The sequence below is a fragment of the Epinephelus moara genome, chromosome 16 (assembly GCF_006386435.1).
Source record: "Epinephelus moara isolate mb chromosome 16, YSFRI_EMoa_1.0, whole genome shotgun sequence".
Classification (NCBI taxonomy): Eukaryota; Metazoa; Chordata; class Actinopteri; order Perciformes; family Serranidae; genus Epinephelus; species Epinephelus moara.
This window is the reverse complement of record NC_065521.1, coordinates 23,218,283-23,237,124: the sequence shown is the minus strand read 5'-3', so window position 1 is coordinate 23,237,124 and position 18,842 is coordinate 23,218,283. Positions and strand designations below refer to the sequence as shown.

General features: G+C 45.2%; 1 protein-coding gene across 5 annotated transcripts in view; it reads left to right on the top strand.

The window, feature by feature from the left end:
* The window catches only part of rerea (arginine-glutamic acid dipeptide (RE) repeats a), a 148,190-nt gene that overhangs the window by 50,242 nt on the left and 79,106 nt on the right, over positions 1-18,842 (top strand). For all 5 annotated transcript variants that reach the window (XM_050063908.1, XM_050063907.1, XM_050063910.1 and 2 more), the window contains one exon: positions 8,347-8,857. In XM_050063908.1, the coding sequence (XP_049919865.1) occupies positions 8,491-8,857 (367 nt within the window). In that variant the 5' untranslated portion in view covers positions 8,347-8,490. The remainder of the gene's footprint in view (positions 1-8,346; positions 8,858-18,842) is intronic.

The following is an 18,842-nucleotide window of genomic DNA, read 5'->3' as shown; positions in this document are numbered from 1 at the left end:
TCCTCTGTATTTTGAAAGAGTGTGTTATTGGCACAGGCAACCCCTAAGTTGTATTTTCATTGTCATTAATGGCCCAGTGATGACAGGAGAAGTCGGTGAGACTGCCATGGTCAAAGCCTAACATTAACATTCCAAGAATATCTGAGGCTTATTCACAGCAACTCAGCCGCACAGCCAGCTGCGTTCACCTTCAGTTTTAAAAAGACAGCAGGCCCATAGTCAGCCTGAGCTATGTTGTGTCGGGCCGGGCGGTATTTTTAATGCGCCGTTGTTGTTGCACAGTGAAGGATGCAATGTGTAATCCAATATATTGCAGTTGCTAGGTGTTTGGAAAGATGAAAAATATGCAGCTTGTGTTTGCTCGAGGCATAGCACACTATCAGTCAGGGATCAAGTCTCCATTTCACACATGAACAGGCAGAGTTAATCTGTGGATCACTACAGTACACTGCGTAATATCCAGCCTCTATTCTCATATTTTCCCAAAAGCCCATTGTTCTAGGGCCCTGCTGCTAATGTTTTTGGAAAATAGTTACCTTTTGTACCTGGTGTGTATTTTTAGGTTAGGACCTAATCATTCGCTTGTGGTCTAGGTAGTAAACCATGCAGGTCTGACTCCTCCAAACTCTTTAAAATTAATTGTGTGTATTTGCAGCCTACCTGTGAGTGTGTGTGTGGCCTGTGTGTTTGTGGCAGGGTGCACTAAAATGCCACTGCTGTAAGAGGCCCAGTCCCAGCCACTGCATGTTTTATGAGCTGTCCTCAGAGGATATGGGAGCTCTGAGCTCAGATCTTGCTTGTTCCAGCAGTGTTTTCATCACTCCTGGCCACTTCCCCCTAGCTGTTTTTTTTCTCCTTTTTGATGAGGGAGAGGAAGCGCATCCAGAATAAGGCAATATTTACAACACAGCCCTGTCTGTGGCTGTAGCATGGCTAGCTGCATGGAGGCCCTACAGAATCATGATTCATATTATTCTCCCCATGTGCACTGCAGAGGGTGCTTTCCCCTCTGCCGAGGATCACTGGCCTGTACGACTGAGATGGTGGATGACAAGGCTGAACGCTACACTGAATATTCCACTCCCCTAGTCACCTCCCCCGCTGACTGCTTTCTAAAGCCGTCCTTTTCCTTGAGCAAACACATCTCCAACTGGAGAACGTTCACTGACGCTGTCTATTTACAGTGCTTACACATCGACTCGTGAATTATGGCTCTGGTTGGGAGAATGCTGAAATTAGCATGGAGGGTAACAAACAAAAGGGGGATATTGTGCGTGGAACCTTTTTTGTTTTGTTTATTTTGTAACGGCAGTCAGTCGTGATGTTTGGTTGGGTGGCGGTTGGTGGTTAGAGGAGAGGCGTTTGCATATGAAATAATAGTCCTTCCTAATTAGAGGTAATACCATCCTGTGGTATCTAGAGGTGGAGGTGTTTTTTGGCTCAGATCATTATAAGACGTTGAATGGAGGGATTGTCCCCCCTCCTCCCCCGACCATCTGCTTGAGGATAGAGCAGAGTTTGCCACCGCGTAGCTAAATAATTTAGGCGGAAAAAATGGTTTTGTGTACTGACCTAATGGCTTTGTTTTTTGGAGCTGTTCTTGAAGACATCCTTCAGTGCCCCTGCCGGCCGGTGCTGTCAGTCTGAAACCTCAGAGCTGTCTTATCTGTCACTCTAATCTATTTATGTTAGTTTTTCCTCTGTGTTGGCACGTCACTCTGTGTGGCATAGTGATTAGAGTAGCTGGAGGATGTAGGGCAGCCATATGAATACATTTCCTCCTCACCCACGCTCATTTAGACTACCAGTTGGAGTTGAACTGACGGATGGGATCGTTAAGCTGATAGGCAGATCTGGGGAGGAAGAGTGGGGATGTTTGATTGCAGAATATCAGTGCAAGTGGTGCATGATTGAGTGCTCAAATATTAAAATCTCAAGAGTCCTTTCATTCTAACAGACGACAAAATCACTGTTGGGTTTTTTCCCTCTTTCTCAGTAAATCTTTTTACAATATACATCTGATTGAGAAAATGTCATGTAACTCCCTCCCCCCTCCCCTCACTGCAGCTCTGCTCTATTTTATAGAGATAAATGTTTGAAGATACATATATGATGCGGATATTTTTTAGTGCAAGTCAGGCTTTAATGTGTCCCCGGTGTGTATTTATACCTCTCCTGACCCCTGCTTTACCTTTAGGTAAATTTCCATTACAACAGAATAATTCACTAGAAAAAAGATTTGTCAGCGCCTCTCCAGAGGTGGAACACACTAAAAATCCTTTCAGATCAGGCACTTTGTTCACACTGCAAAAAAAGCAGCCCACAGATCTACAGGGAAACTCAATTAAGAGCCACATTCATGATAGTGCTGTCTGCCGCCACATACCTCACATTCTCCTGCTTCTCTTATCAATGACACATTGGGAGAGGTCCTTTACTGGCCTGCGCGTGATTATATTTCTCAAGAGTACCTCATTTAAAGGAAAGCGGAAGGGTGACAATGGACAACCCTGGCATTTCCCTCAGGAGCCGTGTCTAAACATGATGCCTGGTGAAGCAGTCAGAGCTGCCGAAATGGCCTTCAGCTCCGCTCCAGCCAGACAAACATGGCAGGCTGAGAGGGACTGTGTCTTGGAGTAGCTGGTATTAGGCTACAAAATGAAGTCCTGCACACAGGCGCCGCAGATAATGGACATCTTGGGTTGTGGAGCGGCCCCCTCAGGTCCATTTGGAGCTCTCAGAGGGAGCACACAAACAGGGACTAGGGGGGGATTTAGCCTTCCTTTAGAGATGGAGTAGAGGCTTAGACCATGTGGAGCACACAGTCTGATCCTCATGTCTGTGGCTGGAAGTACCTGTGGACTGTTGGACAGAGAAAATGTTTGACTTAGTGGGTATCAGTTCAAATTACAGCAAGAAGGTAACTGATGCTGTTGTTAGCCTGGGGAGGTTTTGTAAATTGTCTTAATCTTTTTAGACAGTGATAGTTTATTGTTGCACACAGTGTCATTGTGCATGAGAATCTGTTCTTGTGCTGCAGTGCTTTGCTTTTTACCATGGGAGTCTCTAGGCTGGTTTAAATGTTGATGTTGGAAAGCCCCAAGCTATCTTCTCTCGAGCATGGCTTTTACCTACTAAACTAACCCCGGATGCCAGCTAAAAATAGAGCCTTTGTGAGCGCAGCTTTAGCAGAGGGGGAAAAAAAAGATGTGGTTACTCATCAGTGAATTGAAAAACAAGTGGAGCAGACAAGTGTCTTTGCCCTGCCAATGTGAACTAAAACAGAGAGGGCCTCTGAGAATAAAGCAAGCCATGATTGCACCAGGTAAGACAAAGCAGGCAGCGTGCAGAGACCACAGAGAATCCCTTATGAAGTGGCCTACCCCTTGCCTCCAGCTGAGCCTTTCATTGTGCTGTTGTTTCTAGGGGGCTTGGATGGCAGCTTAGATTAGATCGCACTGAGTAATGGATTGGAGCTGACGAAAACCTGCTGCAGCTCGACATCACCACAGCTAGGATCCGTGCACTGCTGAGGATCTGGCTGGTTTATTCGGATCAATTTGAGTTGCCCTCATTGTTAATAACCCTGTGTATATTCATGCTAACATTGTTCTCCTCTAATCTGTATTCATGCGAGTATTTCATTCAATCCCTTTGCAAAGCCGGCCCTAAATCCTTGCCAATCACATTTTGCTACTTCATAATTCTCCAATTGAATATGCCATGAATGACTTTTTCAGTCTCTCTCCCCAAACTGAGTGGATCACTGTGCTGGTTATATTGTTGTTAAATTCTACTTTGCATTTAAATGTAAAAATTTCTAGTTTCTCTATTATTTGTTCTATAAAATGCGGTATGAATAAATGTCCAGCTTTTGCATATTTATAATCCAAGATAATCAATTACTAAAATTTGGTGGGATAAGAAAAAAAAAGGAGGAACCCTACAGCTGTATAGGTACTCAAGCAAAGCGTGATAATTTGGATGTTTATCCTTAGACAGGTTTTGATTAAAACTACAGAGATGAGCATGGATTTGGGTAAATGTGGGAGTGATTGAAATGAATAAAACATGGCTTTTTAAAAGGCTGTTTGGGAGACAGAGGGAGAGAGAGAGGAAAAAAAGCTGTGTTTAGTAACAGAAACCTGCTGTGTGGCCATTGTGGGGGATGATGTGTTAATCGAGCCACAAACTGTGTGGTTTTTCAGGCCAGAGGTCTCATTTAAACAGGCTCGGAAAAGAGAAATGTATTTGAGCAGGGCCCCGCTGGCTGCTAGCCCTTGACTCCATTGCAGTAATGTAAATGGTGGATTAGGTGACGTTGGCTGGGACCCCCTCAACCCCTCTCCAGCCACTGCCCCCTCCTTCTCTTTTCCATTAAGACAGCTGGTATCTTTCAAAGGGTCCTGGCCCAGTGATTGATGTGTAATAGCTCCAAGCTTCACCTGCCCCCTCACAGCGTTATTCATCGGCCAGGCAGCCAGCGCTGCTTTCTACTAAGCACTTTGTTTCCTGGGTTGTGGGTGGAGAGCCCCCCCCCCCCCCCCCACTTTCTTTCTCCGTCTCACTTTCTCCTTCTCTTCCCTGTCAGCCATCAATACATTATGACTTTTCATTGCCACAGTGTTACTACTTCACTTCACACTGACTCACTCCTTTTTACTTGCTCAATTTGTTCAGCTTCAAATTGCTCTTTTATCTGCATCAAACTGCAGCTGGCAATATGCACCAAAGAAAATGTGCAAACAGAGACACTTAAACATGCTGTTATTTGACTGGTAAAAGTTTTAACACCGTTCACTCCTTGCTCAGTCCCACCCCTTGAATACAAACTGTCCAATCACCGTGTAAAATCAGCCAGCTCCGAGCGGGGTCTGACAACAATACAGCTGTGCTCTGTAGACTTAAATGCAATTGTCTCAGATTTTCCTCATTTTCAGGTTGGTTTTGTGGATTTCGAGCTCGTCGTGGTTAAGAGTTTAACCATGATACTTGTTACTCAGAGAAGTTGGAAGGAGACAGACAATTCTATCAAACCCTGAAAGTGTAGGGCTTTCGATAAAGCCATGTGGACATCCTCTTTCCCAGTTGAACGCCTCAAAGATCAACAAGCACATCAAACTAAATAATTACTTTTGCTAACCCTAAAATAAACATTGAGGCCATGCAATTTTGTCATTAATAGATGTTGGCTGGTTTACTTAAATCATTATAAGCTAAGTCACTAGTAGCTTTCCATTGAGTTGGCAAGCCTAGCTTACATAAGGTCCTGAGATACCAGCTTGGTGTCAACAGTTTGCAATGTTGGTAAAGTTAGACTAATGTTAGCTTTGTCATTTGTGATCTAGCCAGCTTTCTAATGTTAAGACCTACCTTGTTTTAAGGAACAGTGTTGCTCCTTAATGTCATTGTCCTCTGTCTCGAACACGAATGCTTTGGTAGTTCACTTTTACACTGTGATCTTTAGCCTTTAGTGTCTGTCTTTACATTTTTAAGCTGTTATGGATGTTGAGTGGTGCTGTCATGATTCTGGAATTTCTAACTTTGATACAATACCTTGAAAAATAAGATATTCAAAACCATTTTTGATGTGATGAAGAAAAATTGACATCGAGGGTATTCAATTTAAAATTTTCACTGAATAATGAATATAATTAGGCTATAACATGTCGATGACTTTTCGTGATTAGTAGCAGAGTGCAGAAGAATGACTGTAATAAATGTAAAAAATAATTAAGACTTTTTTAGAATAATGAAAAGAATAGATTTCTTTCGGTCGTGCACATGTTCAAAAGCCCCTGAGATTGTCACACATTCAAAATGCAATAAGGTGCAAGTAAAAACCAAAAGAAAAATGTGCTGTAAAAGAATGGAGAGAATGAGAAAAGTCACAAGAACATAGTCAACTCACTGTTGGAGGGTAGAGAGAGAGAAAGTAATTGGTATCAATAGTATTGATACTGCAAAAAATGAGCATTCAAACTGTCAAATATTCAGAATCATTATGTATCGACAAATCAGTATTTTTGACAACACTACTGCTGAGTCACTGAGACATCCTGGATATATCCTCCAAACGCATATTGTAGGCCCTTCTGTCTGCTCACTTTTCCAAAAAAAAATTGACAATATTTTTGTCAGGGAGTGCAGTTAGCAACAGTGTGGGCTCCATGCTATGTTCAACAGCTTGATGGAGCTGGCAGCGGCTAACAGCAAAGGGGCGGGGCTTAGCTAAGGGGCAAATAAAGAGCAAGCATGTCTGTATGTATGAGGAATTTTTTAAAAATAAATACAATTATGTTAACGTCAGCAAGGTAATTTGAGTTCCAGAATTTGGAATGAGGCGGTTGTGTAAAGTGTTTCCAGATGCAAACTAATAGCACCTAGATTGTAAAGATACTTATAGAGGCTTATAGCAGCCAACAACATCAAAGGAGAATAGGCCAGCCCTTCATTTGCAACAGTTCAGGGTCCTCATTGCTCTCAGTGCAAGAGGCTTATGTTACTGATTAGAGGAGAGAAGAGGTGCTTAGCTCATACACAGATTCTGGCAGCTCCCAGGATTAGAGCTGTGCTATCAAATGGTACCTTCATCAATGTTTTCATGTTCCTCACACCTCCAAGACATACTGCTGGATATGGACACAGGAGGGGGCACAGTATGTATTTTGGCACACCCAGCAGAGGTGTGTATAAGCGGCGGGCAATGTGTGTGTCCTTGCACGCACATGCGCGCTGAAACTCTCCATGTCCTGCGTGTGCACTAATGTGTTCTTGTGTGTGTATATGCTGGCAGCCCAGTGGTCGCCGTGGTAACTCATCATTAGGTGATTAATGGGGCTGTGACGAGGCTGCGGTTTAATCAGGCCCGGTGTTTGTGTTGAAGCCGACGACAAGAGCAGCTGCCCTGTCAGTTGGTGTCTGCTCACGAGATGACAGCACCCGCTGCTGAGGAGCGCCGTTGTCAAAAGCGCTTCATTGTGTGTGTGTGTGTGTGTGTGTATATGCCTGCCAAAATCCTTTCTTCCACCTTCCTCTTCCCTTCTATTCTTCCCCTTACATTCTTTCTAGCCCTCTCAATAAATGCACGTCCACTTGCAGACATGCTGTATAATTTTCACTCGGAGCTGGGGCTGCTTTACCTGGCTCAATCTCTACCCGTCCTCCTTTTTCACTCTCCCTCTCCCACCCTGCTATCACCACCATGGTAACACGGGTGCTGATTGCCTGGTCTGATCCCTCTGGGGGCTGTAATAACTATTTCTAGTTAATTTGTTGCGGTGGGGGTGGAGGGGTAAACACTGGCAGTAAATGAGAAGCCTCCTTTGTAGGCGCAGTGTGTAGGGGCAGTGTAGCGCAGACAGCGTGCTGCTTCAGCTTTGCCCACTTCACTGTTTATGGAGGATTTCATTATGGCATGAGAAAGTGGTAGCTGGGCTCCTTGAGTTACGACGATAGCTGAAAATGGCAGTGGACTGGGCATGGCAAAATGACTGGCTCAGTCTCTCTGCTCTCCCTTTCCTTACCCAGTGGATTGCTGTGTTCTTCCCTCCAGAGCTGTCACTTCACATTAACACAGTGGTGACTGTCAGGGCAGAGGGTTGGGCTGGGGTGCAGTCCAGTAAGCCAGAGTACACACACACACACACACACACACACACACACACACACACACACACACACACACACACACACTAAACCACACACAGATGAGTAAAACTGTGCCTGGTGTCATCACAGATGGTCTGCAGAGAAGCTAGCCAGTTAACTCTGTCATTGAGCTTTATGCTGTGTCTCTGCCGTGGCATTGCAAACGACAAGCAGAGTCTTGTGCCGAAAAGCCCCTCGACACATTATCTCCGAGGAATTCTATTGGCTGCCAGCCTCATCCTCAATGCAGCGCTACCTCTTTATGCTTATTCAGTTACGACTTCCCTTAAGCTTATTGTGTTACAAATACTGTGCACGCAGCTCTTGTCATTCTACTTTTCTCACTCTCTTTTTTTCCGTCCCTCCACCCTCTAATAACTCTGTTTTACTGCCTCTCTGAAAGAATGGAAATATGTTTGAGCAGGAAGCTACGAGGTTCTGTTCTTTGATAGAGCTACTCGGTGCTCTCCAGAGTATACATGGTTGTGGAGGGGAGTGCCAACAATTACTGTGATGTTGAGAGGAGTCAGCACAGCTGCCTGATCTCTAGGAACTATTCTTGTATTTCTCACCCACAAAAGATTTCCTCCAGCACAAAACAGCCCTGTCTTACTTAGAAGATACAGCTTCTGTACTGTAAGGATATTGGTCATTTACATATAGTCATGCTAATTGTCTTTCTTCTCTCGTCCACAGCTTTTCTGAAACACTGGGGTTGTTGGTGTGGCCAAATTTTCCCTGGATTTGACTGGTAAATTCAGAAGACTGAAGCCCAGGCTCACAGTCTACCTTTCACGGAGGCCCAGCCGTGAGAGGACTGAGGAAGGCACGTGGCGGATCATGACGGCCGACAAAGAGAAGGAGAGGGAGAAAGAGCGGGACAGGGACAGAGATAGGGACCGGGACAAGAGAGAGGCTGGTAAGTCCCGCCGGCAGGACGGGGACCGGGGCGACCGTGAGAGTGAGAGCTCGAGGCCCCGACGCAGCTGTACGCTGGAGGGCGGGGCCAAGAACTATGCAGAGAGCGAACACAGCGAGGACGAGGACAACGACAATGGCAGCACAGGTGGAGGCAGTGGCACGGCCGAGGAGGCCGGCAAAAAGGGCAAGAAGAAGACGCCTAAGAAGAAGTCTCGCTACGAGCGCACAGAGAACGGAGAAATCACGTCCTTCATCACGGAAGATGATGTTGTTTACAGACCCGGAGGTAAGTTCAAGTCATGGCTAATCCAAATGTGTCAGCAGATGAGCTACACCACAAACTGCAGTGAACACTGGTCAATCCCCATTAATCAATTTCCCAGTTTACTGATAATCATAAGACCATCTCCTAACATCACATTCACGATATCCCACTTTGTCGCAAATAAGCTCTTTTTAAGAATTAAAGCTCCACTCCAGCCCGTCTTAATTCCTGTTTTTCGGTTAATGTCCTTTCTCCAACAGAGAATGGGGGTGTGGTTAATAGTTGGGATGTATTCCATTACTATGGTATGCCAGATTGTCATTCTATCTTACATACAAGCGATGGCATGGATTTAAGCAAGGATAGTGATAGTGGTCGCAGTGGATTTTTCTTCACCACCTTCACCTAAAGGAAATATGAATGAATATGAATTAAACATTAGCTGCAATTCAGTTACTTCTGAAGCACCAGCACCAACTGGCGATTGCTTAGTAATCTTATCCCTTACATTGCCAACTGTAGTCTGTAGATGTTATCTCATCCATTTTACACAAACTCAGTGAAAAAGTTTTAAGATTCACAGCGCTGTGCAGGGCCCAAAATCTAAAGAAACAATCCCACAATCCCAAACTGAAAGCTCACCATCTTGTCTTGTCTGTGACTCACACAACCCTAAACTGTATGTGCGTTGTAGGTGTAGCTGCTAAAAGTATACAATCCACAGTTCATCCGCTCAGTGAACGGTTCTCATCTGTTACATTTTCAGTATAGCTAAAATACAAGATAAGTTGACTATCTAGCTTACAACAATGTTTCTTGGTGTTGTTGTTGTTGTTGTTGGTGCGAGTGCGTCTGCTCAAGTTTGGGAGATGACGTGACTTCTACTATAGTCATACATCATCTTCCTTTCCTAGCAACAACCTTTTTTAAAAAAAGATAATTTTTGAGCACAGAAATTAAGTTAGTTGTCAGAAAATATATTTGGCAGGAAATGACACAGAAAAATGTGAAATATTAAAAAAATGCCAAAATACACTGGAGTGGGGCTTTAAGACACATTTTAATTACTCAGTGGTTCATTTCTGGGTTCTTAAAGAAACAGTCATCCGTGTTGCAATAAGCTGCTGAAGGATTGCAGATTCTCCAGAGTAGCGACTCTCTAACTGCAGAAGTACTCCCTCAGGCTAGAGGCCAATGCATCATACAATCAATTCCAAGTTGACCCACTCTGTGCTTTGTCTTGGCCTAAGTCAATAAAGCAAAGTGGTGCTTCTCTAGATGATGTGATAGTGACGACAGCCATGTTAATGATTTCATCCCAACACCATCTGACTCTCTGAAAGTATGCTATCTCCTCTGGGGCCAAAAGGTACTCTAGTTTCCTGGAGTGATGTTTTAGCAGCGGTACAGTGTCTTTATTACATCTGATGCACGAGGCTAAAAAGAGAACCAACCTTTTCCGCAGCTGTAAACATGGCCTCTCTTTCACCTACTGTTTAGAAATTGGTTGTATTTAGAGGGGGGGGGAATGTCAACACTCGCTGTCGGAAGAAAGCCAGGCTAGCAAGTTGTGTGTGTGTGTGTGTGTGTGTGTGTGTGTGTGTGTGTGTGTGTGTGTAGTCTGCTCTCGCTCGACTACTGCTCAGTGCTATCCACCTTGCAACTAAATCATTGCCGCCATGTCTTTTCGTTTATCTAGCAGCTAGCAAAAGGTCAAGTAGTGGGGGGTGGGGAGGGTGGCCCATATTGCTTGGGTACTTAAAAAGAAGACGTAGGAAATTACAGCCAGTGTGTTAGGATATTTTCCTCTCCAGATACCCACCCATGCACACATCAACACAAACGCTCAGCCCTCCCTTTTTTTTTTAGGATTTTTCAGCTACTTAAGAGACATCTTCAAGCAGGTGCAGTGAAACAGCCAGACCTCCCCACCCTGCACTTTCCATCTAGCTGCGTAATCTTGTTGGCTAAATTATCTCTGCACTGGTATCAGTGGAGGTCCTCAAGCAAGCAGTCACACTGAACCCAAGTCTTGTTGTCGCTTAGTCTCTTTTTCTGTCTCTCTAACTCTCTGCAACAGACTCCATCGAAGCATTTTTTTGCGCCGCATTTCATGTTTAATAGAGAGAGCACCGACGCTTTGTCTCTTAGTTAACCATGCGGAGAGGGGGGAGCAGAGAGGGGGAGAGGGGGGTGAAACAAACGGAAGCAGTCAGTCACATCAATGAAACATTCAAAAGGCATATAAGCAAAGTCGACCGTCTCAGTGGATTAGCCCCGCAGAATATTTATATTTCCACATCCGAGCGCACAGCACAGCCAGCGTCTGGTTGATGGGGAATATTTATGTTTCCTGTCTTCTCCTTCAATTAGTTTGACAGGTCTAGAGCGGCCCAAGTGTCACAACCTGCTCCCACCGCCCAGACTGGAGCTGTTTGATTGGTTTAGATTAGGGATGAGCCAGGATAGGGGAGTGGGTGGCCCTAGCACTGGTACACTAGTTTGTAATTTACCTCCTATTGTCAACGTAGAATATCCTCCACCTCAGCAACTGACCTCCTGCTGTCTCCTCTGCTCATTGTTCAAGTGATAAAAGCCCTGTGTGTGTGTGTGTGTGTGTGTGTGTGTGTGTGTGTGCATGGTTGTGTGTGTGCGTTTTCCTCCTCCTGCTTGGTCATTGGTAGCAGCCTTCTTGCAATCAGATTTGATGTGTGCAGCTTAAGCAGGCACAAAGCCTGCAATGGATTATGCTTTACTAAATGTTAAATCCCCTTATAGGCGTCTAGTGACACACAATATGTAAAACTAACCACCCCTGGAGAGGGATTTGCACCGCCCCAGACATGGGGAGAGGGAAGAAGTCGGTGATGGAAGGCAGTGAAGAAACAGAAAGAAATTGAGAACCAAAATGCTGTTTTGATTGCTTTTGTCACAGGTAGCTTTAGAAACATACAGGCCCATGTCATCACATAAGAAATAACAAGTAAGCTAGTATTGAAACCGTCTGCGCACTCCCAATCTCCAGCCATCTTCCAATCTCTCTGCTCAGCCTCTCTATCCCTTGAAGATGGGCTCAGGCGGCTTAGTGCACATCGATTGGATGGGGAAGGGTGGAAGGAGAAGTGCAAATGGCCAATAGGTGGGCTTGCAGCTAGCTGTAGCTGTGCTGCTGTTTAAAAAAGGATGGAGGAGTGTGTCTGTGGTGGTGGCTAAGGGACTCTGTCCCGGGCCATTGGTATGGTCAGCTGCTGGGGTGAACAGCCTGATGCAGTGCAAACAGACATGCCGAATCGATCTGTGCCCCGTGGCTGAGCTCTCACCACTTCCCCAGGCTGGGCCAGACACCTCCAGAGCCTGTTCTCTACACTGGTCCACCCCCCCACCCCAGATTATAGATCCTCTCTCTGGAGATTATACACACTGCCATGGGGGGATCAATAGGAGACACCCTAGAAGCACAGAGACACACAAAAAACTTGTCCGTACACACACATACATGGCACACTGATAACCAGTATTTCTGCACACTCACAAGTGTACTCTAACATAGATACATGCACACACTAACACATATACAAGGCATGCTTTTAACAGTCATAGACACGCTCCCTATCTCCAACAAGCACACTCCTGCAACACACACACACACACACACACACAGTACTATCCACATTGCTCATCCCTTCTCCTCACTGCAGCAGGACTCTGCTTGGCGCTGCAGGCAGCTGGCTGCCATAGCATGTCTCCTTCCTTCCTAACTGACTGGCTGGCTGGTCTGTTTAAAATGGAGAGAGCTAATGGAAACCACCTGCCCCCCTCCACTCCTTCTGCCCTTCTACCTCAGTTTATGTCACACAACATGGCTGCCACAGCCAACCCACTGAGTTTCAGGAAGATAAAGACGAGACTTGATGAGAGTGAGTAATTTCTTCTCAGGAAGCGATAGGTTTGTGTTGTGAGTGCAGTGTATAATACAGGGCTAGTCTGAGAAAAACACCTTGTGTGTATGAGTGTTGGGGGAGTTGTTGATGTGGACAGCTGGTGCTTTTTGCCGCAGCCACCACAGAACCCTAGGGAGTGTGTGTGTGTGTCACAGTGTGTGTCATGTGCACACATAGTGAGCTGTGCAGCAGGAGTATGTCTGACACGCACATGTAGAGCTGGATAACCAGCCCTCCCTCCTCCTCCTTTATTCAAACCCAGGATCAACTGTTGGCAGTCACACAAACCTGCCATGTTCTTCATGTTTGCAGAGGCTTCAGTTGTTCTTTCTTGGATAAATGTTCGCTGTAATATGTCCGCTGTAATGTTCTTCATGTTGTGTATGATGTATGTCCTTATTACTGCTAATGATGAGTGATATCAGCCACATCAGGTGTTGACCAGATGCAGCAGAATCATGTTAAAACATAATTTCTTAGTCATTTCAGTCATATATTTTATATTGAAGGAGCTGTATACAACAGTCAGAGCATTAATAAAGCAGCAAACAACTTTTTCCTATGTAATAGTGGAGTAATGGCGTCCTGAGCAGAGAATGAAGTCACACTCCCTCTGTGTGTTGTAATCAGAGCTCTGTCTGTGGTAGATTGCCCAGTGGCCTGTGCATGTTAGTGCATGTGAGTCCCTGTGTGTGTGTATCCCACCAGCTTGCTAATCACCACTGATAACACTGACCCGACTCACAGCGTTGTGGCAGAAGCGTAGCACCCACCCTCAGGTTTCCCTCCAGGTTAATGCCATTAGCTCTGTCAGCACTGTTAGTGGTGTCGGCGATGTTTGTGCTCTGAGCACCGTTAGCTGCTAGCCTCCAGCTCAGTCACCTCCATGTCAAGGTCATTATAGTAAACTAAAAACTGAAACTAGGTGGGAAAAACATTGTAGTTAACTGAAATAAAACAACAACTAGATTTTAGGAAAAAAGAAACAGGAAATAGCTGAAACAATATTGTGTACTTACAAATAGAGATTATTAATCTTGAGGTTTTTCTGGTTAAATAAAAATAGATCAAACAAAACAAACTAAAATAGAATAAACAAAAAACAAGCAAACATTGATTGTCTTAAGTTTTGGTGGTGTTCAGTTTGGTCAAATTTGTCTGCACAGTATGAGGAGAAGGATTTTTAAATAATATTTACTAAACTAAAATGAGCAAACCCACTTTGGAAATTTACTCGATCCAAACAAAAACAAAAGACAGATGACAAAAAAAAAATGAAAATAAGGAAAAATAAAATAAATAATAAAACTATAATAACTGTGCTTCATGTTAAGAACCGTGTGCAGACAACTTGAATCAGACACTGAATCATAGATATGCTCTGAATGTTACACAAATTTTTACTGTAGTTTTTTTTTTTTGCCAGGACAGGTAGTGTAAGGGCTTAGCCAACCAACAGACAGCTTCTTTTGCAGATGCTCTAATACACCAGACCTTTAGATATAAATATTTTTTGTCATCTAGAGTTAAAAAAATGACCTAAACTTCATGTAGTACCTTTAAGATTGAATTGTAATGTAATGTCCAGTATCAACCATTGAATTACATCATTTATTTAAATTTGCACCACCAATCATTTTTCACTTTATTGTCCAGATGGATATTTGATTTAGAGAGAAGTAAACTATACCTCATAGGAGCAAAACATATTTGGACTCTGTTTTCAGAGTGAAATCCTCATGAGGAGCCAGTATAATGTGGTTCAGTGTCTGTTAGATCAGTTATTCTAGAGCCAAGACACCGTAGGCTAGTATACGATTAGCATAGCACATCCCCTGCGCTACAAAGGCTAGCTGTCGATCAGTTTGCAGTTTCCAGTCAAGCTAACATGAGGGACAAGCCCTCGGAGTCATCTCGTATTGAAACATAGCAGTGTGAATCTGTAGCCTGTCGCTAACTGAACAGATCTATTTTTAAAAAGCCCTCTCTGCTCTCCCATCTCTCCCCACGCTAGAGACTCTGGGAAAAGGGCTTTTTAGTGAAATCCAACCACCTGCCGACTGCTAAATGAGAAAGCGTGGGCTAGCCGAGAGGGAAAGGAGAGGAGGAGGAGGGAGGAGGGTTGGGGGGGTGTTGTCAAAGAGCCTCTGTTCTCCCCTAGGAGCTCAGTCAGCTGTAGGCCTGCCCCATTGTAGAGAGCTGATGGTATCGCTTGCCAGGTATTTCCCACTGCTTTTCCAGTGAGAAGAAGGGAGAGTTGTTGGGCTTGTGGATGAGGAGAGAGGACGGAGGAAAGTTGGTGGAGAATCAAAGTGTCCGTGTGCCTCCAGGCCTTCACTGCCTGTTACACCACCCCGCTGGGACCAACCCAGCAGGAAGTGGCACAAGGCAGCCTTGGTCATCAGCTGGTGTCCCTCGCGGAGACTTGCTGCGGTCGGTGGTGGATCAGTAATAACACCAGTTTCCCTCTTTCTCCCAAGCTCTGTGTCTCTCTTGGCCTTCCAGTCCCCTCACACCCCTGTGGTTCCATTATTGCATTCCTTGTGCTATTTAATTTTAGGATCAGTACACTCAAGAGGGGGGAGCTTTGCTAAAGCCATGCACTACTCTGCTGCGTCTCTGTGTGTGTACTTGGGCGTTTGCGCATGTGTGTTTCGCCGGTTTGAGCCGAGCACCCCTTATAACAATGCAGGTGCGTCCTGTCGCATGGCTAACACTCACCACCTGTGAGCACGCCTGAAACAAACGCTCGTCTTGATGTAATCAGCCTGTCTTCTATCCTAAAATATGCTCATATTCTTGCTGTGTTTAGCTGATCTCATTCCACAGCACCAGCCGCCTCCCCCCATCACTGTTTACAAAACACTGGCGTATATGACTGTGTTCACAATGTGACTTTTCCATTGTTAGTGGCTCGTAAAAGAAAGCCAAGCTGATATTATCTAAGAGCTCCCCCCCTCCCCTCTGCTGAAATGCTGCAGCAAATTAAACAGCATCTTATTTGCTTTATACAGAGAGTAGGACACGGCTCTTTTGCTGAGGCTAGGTGTGTTTTAGATTAGACATGCTTGGCAGCCATAAGAGAATGGCTGGCTGAACAATGAGCTACAGCTGAGAAAATTGCTGTGTGTGTGTGTGTGTGTGTGTGTGTGTGTGTGTGTGTGTGTGTGTGTGTGTGNGTGTGTGTGTGTGTGTGTGTGTGTGTGTGTGTGTGTGTGTGTGTGTGTGTGTGTGTGTGTGTGTGTGTGTGTGTGTGTGTGTGTCACAGGGTTACAGCGATGAATATTCCGTTGTTTGAACTCAGCAGTGACAATGTAATTGGAGAAACAGTGACCGCCAGGATTGGGTTTCAGTGAAGTGCTCAGGTCTGAGGAACTGCGCTCAGTAGCTTCATGATTATCTCCCGGTGTCAAAGTATTGAACTTTCTCTCGCTCTCTATCAGTCTGGGTGGCGGCGGCGGTCCGTAGTGGATTGTCGGGTGGAGGCAAGTAGAAGAAGTTAAAGTTAACGGCTGCGGAGGGAGTGAGAGCACTCCACTACAAAGGCTCTGCTGTGGTTCTCCCTCCTACAGCGAAAGCTACATCCATCCAACGAGCACACACTTCAACCCTTAAAAAAACTGCCCATCCCCCCTCGTAGACCCACACCACGGCTAAACCTCTCGTCCCTCCCCTTTCCACTTCTCCACTTGAGCGAGGAGACCCACTTCCAAATGCACAAAATGGCAGGAATGTTTAACAAGCCAGGCAGACCCTGGGGGAACCGTGTGGCCCGCTTCCACCAGCCCCCCAACCTCCCCGAGCTCTGATGCCTCCTCTTTCGCTCAAACGGCAGAGTCTGAAGCATTAACTGGGTTTTAACTTTCACATTCATTGAGAATCGTGTTATAGTCGCTTTCAGAGAAATGCCCTTGAGGTAGTCGACTTTTAGTGCCCAGGATGAATTCAAAATGTGCTTTTGACGTTCGAAGAATAGACTCGCTTGCTGTCTGTGAATGATTAAACTAGATCCCTGTCTCTTTTTTCCCACCACCTATCTTTTTCACTCTCGCTGTCTGCTCTTTATGCCTGTTGATGTGCTCTGGGGTGTAGACACGGAGATCTGGCCCCTCTAAATGAATGTGCCGACGAGGTGAAGGGACACTAAACCCTAATTCCCCCGATTTGACTCCTCCGAAACATGTCATCTCATTCAGATTAGTCTCTTTTGTTCTCGGCCCTCCCCCCACCTCCCTCCCGCTCGCTCCCTCCTCCTCCTCCACCCGCTTCTCCCTGTCTCTCCCAACTCACACACACACACACACACACACACACACACACACACACACACACACACACACACACACACTCAGTGTTGCTCACAGATCACACAATAGCACTGATGGATATTTTCATTCATGTTATCTTGTAAATGACTTCCAGGGATGGTGTAGAGGAGGGAGAAAGGAGGGAGAGGGGAAAAGCGAGAAGAGGGCAGTAGTGAGAAAGATATAATGCGTCACTCAGAGCCAGCGAGGGCGATAAACCCCCCCCCCCCTCCCCCTCCTCTTAGAACAGCTCATTCAGCCCACAGCAGATAACAAGCCCACCCTGGGGTTACACACACACACACACACACACACACACACACACACACACACACACACACACACACACACACAGAGCCTCTCAAAAAACAAAGCCATGATGTCACAGACGCACTCGTACACACCAGCCCCTCTACAAATGGTATCTTGGGTGTCAGAGCCATTTAATATCTTTGCCAACCCTCTTTTCCTCTGCAAGCGGTAAAGATAAACCACATCCAGATCGATAACTCTGTTGACACAAACAAATAAATAACAGATGATGGCACCGTCACTCACTGGAAACAAAAAAAAAACCTAGCTGCTTATCTTTTGTTAGGGAAAGTGTTGCTTAGTCCTTCCTTAAGGAACAGCTCAGCATGTGTTTGGGTGAAATGAACACTAGTGGTTTGTGTTGACAGTGTAAGTCTTACCTATAAATCAAAGTATACAGAGCTGCAAGATATTGTCCGTCTTCATTGGCCTTGTGTGTGTATGTGCGTGTGTGTGTTAATGTTGGCGAGTGCTACGCTCCGTTGCACCAAATGGCAGCCACGACCAGCCTTGGGAGCAGTCAAATAGCTTGTTACATTGCTTCCAACTGAATAGAAGGTCAATTTTTTTCAGTGTGTGAGATGTAGTTTTCAATCAATTAAGTGTCAGTGGCTTTTGATTGCTTCGCCCGTTGAGCGAGCAAGAACTGTCTTTTCACAGGTTATTATTGAAACCAAAATAAATCTTTTTTTCCTTCTCAGTTTGATCACACTCGTGGTGTTGTGTTTCTGTTAAAAGCAAAAGGTGAATGGGAGACTATTATGCTAATTAGACTTTTGTGGATTCAAATCTCTTCTTCTATAATAATTCTAACCCTTGGCTGTTTCTGGAAAGCACTGTGCCAGGCTTAGCAGTAACCATTAGCCATGTCCCCCCCTTCTGCCTCCTCCTCCTCCTTTTCTTCTCCACAGAAGTGGCTGTGTGTTTTTGTCCTCTGCAGCGTGAATGTTTTTGTTAAGGAGATGAGGGTTCACGACCTGGCCATACCACCAGTCACATTCAATTTAACAGCACAGCCGGCCAGGGCCACCTCCTCACACACAATATGAGGGGGCTGCTTTTAACACTTGTGAGGGTTATGTAATTTGGCCACATTTTAAACCACGAGAGGACAGAAGGTGAATTTCTTTGTGTGTGTGTGTGTTTGTTTCAGCGCTAAGCTAACCCAAAGTTAACTGGACATATATGTAGGTGTAATGACAGAAGTTGTCATTTTGCAGCAGTGAGTTACAGTGGTGACTGGGGGGGTGGAATGGGGTTAAAGCCAGTATTACTCACTGGTGTATAAATGGAGTGGAACAATAACATAATTCCCCTTGGGCGTAATGTTTGCTTTGGAAAGGCAACCTTGTAGCGCTCCAAAAGTCCTTAATCCTATTACTCGCATTCCAATTGAATTTGACTCAAGGAGAAAAAATGTCTTTTCAGCAGAGGTAACAGCACCCA